Here is a 6,993-nt window from a genome sequence, read left to right as displayed (position 1 = left end):
CAAGCATGAAGATGATATTCTTCTTCCTCTTTATGCTTAACTAACACCAATCTTTTAGAATTCATGATCAAAAGATAAATGCATTATCCCAATCTTAGTAGGAAAAAATAGGAAACACACGCATAGGGAGAGAGCAAAGTATACCCAAGTAAAACTTCTTGGTGTACTCGGCATAGACCTCGCCACAACTCTCGTCAGCCTTGTTCAATAGGTCGTTGCTGGTCAATCCCTTTGCTTCCTCTAGCCTTTTCACATCGAGAGCCTCCTCCCACCTCTGCTTCCTCACCAAAGCCGCCGCTTCAGCACCGTCTCGTAAGGGGGCAGCACATAATTCAATACATCACATTGAATTTCTTATCCTATGGAAGGTGGTATTGTTTCACCGACACACAATGCGATAAGTTTTGTAATTCCAAAGACCTCATGACACCTTAAATTGGGATTCTATGGTTTTACAATGCACAATGCAGTTTGCATCTAATGTGCTATTATAGTTCCACTAAAACTATAATGCAGATTTATGTTAAAGTTCAGTTGATTGCTCAGTGTGCGAGAGAAGCAAAGATAATTAGTATTTAGAGACTTCGATAAAGCTAATGCAAGACCCCATAACTGGTAAGATATACAACTGCCTAAATTTCTCCCATTCAACGATTTGAAACATACAACTTAAATAGATTTACAAACTATATATTCAGTGGAGACTAGCTTAACATGCTTTTGCATTTGAAGTTCCACAAAATCTTCATTTAATCTGTCCATCATATGATGAAAGACAAGAAACTAGTCCAAACCTCCTTGAACCTAACAATATTTGGGTGCTTGAGCGGTCTGTGGTTAATGATTTCCCTCTGAACGTTCTTGTCAATCTAAAACAAGAATGCGCAGCATCAGAATGAGGCAGTACACAGGCACAATAACGAGTATGACAAAGTAACTATCCCAAGACAATTAAAAGGCTAAAACTATATCAAAGCACAAAAGCTAGTATTACAATGAAAGGAAACTCGAGGATGAATGGATTCTGAATGCAGCTCCCTCTGTGGAAAAAGTGGCCAAAAATCAGTGAAAAAATATCAAAACAATTTAAAGATACCCATTCACAGCTCAGAAGGTAAAGATATTAAAGAGCTAACCATAACCACACCACTAGGATGTGTAAAAACAACAGATATAGTGACTTGCGATACTGAAGCAATTCAGAGGCTACACAACACATCAACGAATGAAGCTTCTGTTGTGGTTTTAATCATAACCACTGTCCATTGATGTCTCGCCATCTTCTCCGAAAATCATACTAAAGCTGCCTGCTTCAGCATCACCTCGTACACCCTCACCACCGAGGATCTCGACGGGCTCGCCATCGAGCTCGAAATGGCTGAGATCACGCATGCTCACCAGCCACACCCTCGTCAGTACAAAAGCCGGAGCTGCACCTCTCATAGGCCTCGTTCAACAGGTCGTCGCCGGTCAACCCCTCCGCTTCCTCCGACTTCTTCACATGCAGAGCCTTTGGCCGCCTATGCTACATCACCAAAGCCGCCTATTTCAGCACCACCTCGTGCACCCTCTCCACCGAGGATCTCAACGAGCTTGCCACCGAGCTCAAAATGGCCGAGACCGCACTCACCACCAGCACCTGCCGAGTACAAAAGCCAGTGATTCAAGGCGGCATGGTTTGTCAAACAGCGGCCTCCGTCGTCCTTTGGAGGAAGAGCAAAGAGTAGAGCGGCGACCAAGCGACACTAAAACGAAAGAAATGGAAAGAGGGAGAGAGAGTTTTCTTCTGCCGTTCAAATTTGTCGTGGGAGGAGAGAAGAAATTGTGTGAAGGATTTGGTGGCCCCATCAAATATTCCCTTGCAGAGGGAGTTTAGTCAATTTAAATAAATTGACCGAGAGGTGTGACAATACAAGACGGCTTCGCCTGCAGGAGGAGAGAGAAACAATTTTTAGCAGCATGCCATTTTGAAGAGAAAATAAATGAGCTCTGGTTACAACATGGTCACCGGGCGACATGTGTTGCCCAGTGAGTGAACTCTAACGATGCCACTTGGAATCAAAGCTCCACCTAAAATTTTCTCCTCTTAACAACCGCAGATGAAGGTTGAACTGCAACATGGCTTTTTAGCACAAGCAGTCGAGACCTCTCAATAAATGGACCTAACAGGGTAAAATTGCAGTGGACCTAATCTTGCATGACTGTTTTAGCAATACCACTGTTATACTGAAGCTTACGATAAATTTATTGCAATTTCTGCAAAAGAGAGGCACCACAGACCACGCAATGGGCACTGTTATTTCCTAAATTTACAACATTGAGATGTCACACTAAGCCCCATTAAGAGGACAGAGTTCCTACTCTAACCCATTTTACAGACTCCAAAGAGAACACAGAATACAAAAGAAAACCTGTTGTCCCTCAAAAGGGAAAAAAATGACTCATTTATCAGTTTGTGTGCCGAACTCGCCGCCCATCACAGAAATTGACAACTAGAATTTCTCCAAGATCAGACTATCATCCAGGTTAAATGCCGGTATCCAACCCACTTAGCAGCAACACGGATTCCAATGGCTAATGCCGCTACAAACAAGGGCATTGGAAGCCTCCTGTTTGTCACTACTTCTTCAACTTCTTTCCCTTCTGAAAGTTTCCTTGAATGATGGGATATAGCTAATGCAAGATATGAGGCTATTACCACCAGTCTAACCCAAGGCTCCCCTATGGCAGCCATTACAGCTGCAGCAGGTAACACGGATGAAACATCATCTCTCTTCTTAATAATGCGTGAAAACCCATACAATCCCACCAATAGAGTCCATAAAAGTGGCTCAGAGATGTAGCCTCTCACAGCTGCATAGCCAATCAATCCAGCTACCGTAAGAGAATATGGCTGACTAGAAACACAGTTTGGAACAACAGCCTCTCCAATGGCTGCCACTGCTGATGCCAACATAATGATCACTGTCAACTCGGGGACAGGAGCATATGCTACTATGCCAGAGTAAAAGGCCCGGACAGAGTAGATTGCAGTTTCGATACATCTAATTGTGGAAGTGATCGGATTGCCAATAAAGTGAAAGATAAGGGCTAGGACAAGTTTTGAGAGGTATCCCACAAAACCAACAATTGCCAAGGCAGCCTTCTTCCAGTTAGATAGTTCAAAGAGAACTGCTCTCCATGCATATACAAGGAAAGCCAATGCTGCAAATTCAATAACAACTGATTAGAAAGGTATTTTGACAAAATGATGATAATGACTGATGATAAGATCAACAATAACTAGTGGTTTCATGAAGTAAAGCAAAGACAATATAAGAAGAACAAGAATCACGGTCGAACAGTATAAACAACCTAAATTAACAAGCCATCGAAAAACCAAATACAAATAATTAAGACCAGTTTATCAAACATTCACAAATTGATTTGAAGGCTCTATGCACCAGATAGAGAGAATAACTTGTCTCTCTAAAATAAACCTTCCATTATGAAATGTCCCACGAAAGGAAAAAGGGTAAATGACTACACCTCCCCAATTTGCAGGCTTGAATCGTCAACCCGTGGTTTAAAAGCAACATCTTGCTCACCTGTGATTTCTGTTGCCAATTCTTGCTAACAGTTTTTTACTTACTCAGGATTTAATGTCTGAAATTCACCAAAAGTTGAAGAAAGACAAAATATTATGCTTTAATACATAATAGAGCTTTGTAGTAGGATATTCAAATGAAAGGACTTGGTTTTTTTTGCTCTTGAAAATTTCATGGTTGTGATTCATAAGTACTAGTAGGTTAGCTCTATGCCTTTACATTGGAGAAAAAGCACCTCTTTGTTTTTCTCAAGCACAAAACCGACACAGGCATTATCTTGATTAAAGCAGTTGGCCCAAACAGCAGAGCACCCACTACAGCTGTTTTGCAGCTTTGGTCAAAGAACTTTCTGGTCAAAGAACTTCTGAAGCGAGACAAGAAAATAGAACGAATCGAAGGAAAACTTGAATTAATGTATAGACAGAAGATCGATAGGGCGAACTGATTGTGGGTATGTTGGAACTTTCAAACTCTAAAGTGTCAAGTCATACTCTTCATGCTTGCCTGGACTTCACCTCTCGATAGGAGAGGCATGGTGCAATTTGCCCAGGAAAATATCGATTGTTCTCAATCAACAACTTTATTTGTACAGGACAGCAAACTGTAAGGATCATCCAACTCAGTTGACCTCCTAACAAACTCAGTCTAAAATGAAACCATACATCTTACAAGAATATAAGGTGAGAGGCCATAGCTCAAAATCAGACCCGCTCGTCATATCGAGATCTTATCGAAGCACACCTTTGTCCACATAGACGGAAATATTCCAGAAATGAATTTGCGGTAATTAGCAGGGGGAAAAAAAATACTTTCTCACTTACTATGCAGGTCAAAAGCCCCTGATTTGTTCATCCAAAATTTCACTTCATCAAGATCGAGTTTCAGCTTTTCTATCAATTAACACTACTTCAAGCAAAATCCTTTCTCACTTACAATGCAGGTCGAAAGCCGCCCCCCGATTTGTTCATCCAAGATTTTCACTTCATTAAGATCAAGTTTCAGTTTTTCTACGAATCAACGCTACTTCAAGCAAAATCATCTAGAATTCACGCTTGGCGAAATCCCAAGAGCTCCCTCCTAAGCAGACAGCAACGACATGCCGAAATGAAACTCAAGATTGAACATCACCCATGAAAATGCGATCCCCGTACCTACTAACCACGGCCAGCGAATCGGAGGATCGGGGGCTTCTCTGTTCAAGTACCTGAACCTCTCGGGCATGGTGCTCTCGCCCCGCGCCGCCCTCTCCGCCTCGTCAACCTCGCCGCCGCCGCTGCTCCCCGCGCTCTCCTCCGCATTCGAAACGAACGCCGCGCCTCTACTTCTTCCGCCGCCGTACAGGAAACATAATGCGTGCCCGTGAGGTCCGGCCGAGCTCAGCTTCGGGCTCGGCGCTAGGGTTCTGGCCTGGGAGGACGAACCCAGAAGCGGGATTCGCCATGGCTCCGGAGGAGGGCGAGCGGGGCCGGGCGAGGGAGGCGAATGGGAGCGCGGGGAGGGGGGAGGAGGAGAGGATGGGGAAGAGCGTGGACGACATGGGGATGGGAGAGGAGAAGAGGTTTTCACAGGGGTTTTGTCATGGTTTTTCCAAGGGAGGAAGATAGGAGGACGATGAGAAGCTACGGAGGTTGTCCTCTTCGGTTTATCTCGTGAGCTGCCAGAAAATAAAGGTAAAATTCCATAAATTTTTTATTTTTTTATTTTGTGTTATCTTAAATTTGGCACCATTAACTCAAAAATAACTCAAAGATCGCTTGCTAGGAAAATGTCTAGACAGAGCCGATTGAAGATTTGAATGATTTTAATAAGTCGGGAAGTACTCTATTGAAATTAAGTGACGTGTCACATTATTTCGACAATTTTTGTGAAAGAAAAACAACATCACTCCTTTCTATTTCTTTCCCGGTTTATGAAGTATGATTTGGGACAAATCAAGCAATAAAGATTCTTGAAGGTCTTTCTTTCTAAGGGTTTATGAATTATGATTTGGGACAAATCAAGCAATAAGGATTCTTGAAGGTCTTTCTTTCTAAGATTTATCGAAATCAAGGTCTCGATTTGACTGAGTTGCTGATTATGAACTCACGTCTTTCCATTCACCGATCACATTATTCATTTCAGCCACCGGTTGGGATTTTGGGGTTTGCTGGCAGCGAGAAAGTGTTAGGATTCTTGATGGAAGCGATGACATTGGCGACCTACTCAACTTCCAAGTTACCGGCAAGCATGCTTTACATCTTCCTATCTTTATGCTTGCAGAATGGCGGTGCTTGTAGTTAGGGGTGTAAAGGGTTCGGTTTGATTCGATTTGTTTGAAAAATCGAACCGAACTGAACTGTTAAAAAAACTTTCGAATCGAATCGAATCGAATGAGACCCAAATCGAATACGAACTGAACCGAACCGAACGAGAGATGCCAGTCCTAAACAGAATAGGCGATTTGGAAACGGGCATAAGCTCTCTCCAAGACCCGTCTTTTCTCTCTCAGTTTCTCTCGTTCTCCGTCAGGACGATTTCGCAGGCCTACAGTTTCTGGATATGGGGTGCTCTGATCCTCGCCCTCGTCGCTTCTTTCGGCACCCTAATCAACCGAATCAGATTCCTCATCATCAAGTACCAGAACAACCTCGTCTCGGTGTCGCCGTCTCAGTCCCAGCCTTTTCTCAGGAGCTGCCTAGACGGTAGCGAGGAAGACGATGCCTGCTCCTCCTCGTCCTGCTCTGCTCCTTCTTCGGAAACAGAGGAAGACGAAATCGAGCTTACGAGGTCGCCTCTCGAAGACCCATCGCGAGACCACGAAGTTTTCGTCGTTAGGGGCTCGGCGTGTCCGCAACGCGAAGGCGTGAGCTCGAATCTCCGGCGCCGGCGGAGCTTCTTCTGCGACCACTTGTCGGGCTTCTGCGACCGGACGAACATCGTCCAGCTCTGGAATCTAGGGCTCGAGATCGGGGTAGACCCCGAAGGAGAATCTCCGGCTTCGTTCGGCGAGGCGGCTCTGCAGGTCCTCCGCTGCCGCCGCGGCGTCAGCGTTCAGGAGGGCGCCGGTGGCCGCCGCGCGCGGGGGCGAAGTGGTCGTCGGAGAAGGGCCTCCGGTGGGGGTGGTGGTGGTGGCCGTAGCACATGGCGGAAGCTGCGGCGGATTCAGCAGCAGTCGTGGCCGGCGGAGATGGAGATGGAGGATGCCCAATAAACGAGTCTATGCTGAAATCGATATCTCTTTGTTGTTGTGCGCTTCAATTTGGTTCGGTTTGGTTAACCGATAAAAATCGAACCGATAAAAACATATCGGTTTTAAATGAGAATTAAACTGAAAACCGAACCGAACCGAAAAATCGAATTTTTCAGTTCAGTTCGGTTGGTTCGATTCCTGACTCCCTACTTGTAGTAAAGGTTGGTGCTTGAATTT

At 44.6% G+C, this 6,993-nt stretch overlaps 2 protein-coding genes across 2 annotated transcripts; one reads left to right on the top strand and one right to left on the bottom strand.

Moving 5' to 3' along the window:
- Positions 1-2,221: 2,221 nt before the first annotated feature.
- On the bottom strand, positions 2,222-5,815 carry LOC104440818. The gene is made up of 3 exons (XM_010053798.3): positions 5,790-5,815; positions 4,739-5,241; positions 2,222-3,204 (listed from the first exon to the last, which is right to left on the bottom strand). Exons 1-3 carry the CDS (start codon positions 5,813-5,815, stop codon positions 2,510-2,512), a joined length of 1,224 nt encoding a protein of 407 aa, XP_010052100.2. The 3' UTR covers positions 2,222-2,509.
- Positions 5,816-6,000: 185 nt separating this feature from the next.
- Positions 6,001-6,777, top strand: LOC104442553. The gene has a single exon (XM_010055969.3). It carries the CDS (start codon positions 6,001-6,003, stop codon positions 6,775-6,777), a length of 777 nt encoding a protein of 258 aa, XP_010054271.1.
- Positions 6,778-6,993: the final 216 nt, after the last annotated feature.

This window comes from Eucalyptus grandis, chromosome 5 (assembly GCF_016545825.1).
Source record: "Eucalyptus grandis isolate ANBG69807.140 chromosome 5, ASM1654582v1, whole genome shotgun sequence".
Classification (NCBI taxonomy): domain Eukaryota; kingdom Viridiplantae; phylum Streptophyta; class Magnoliopsida; order Myrtales; family Myrtaceae; genus Eucalyptus; species Eucalyptus grandis.
This window is presented reverse-complemented; position numbering and strand designations above follow the sequence as displayed.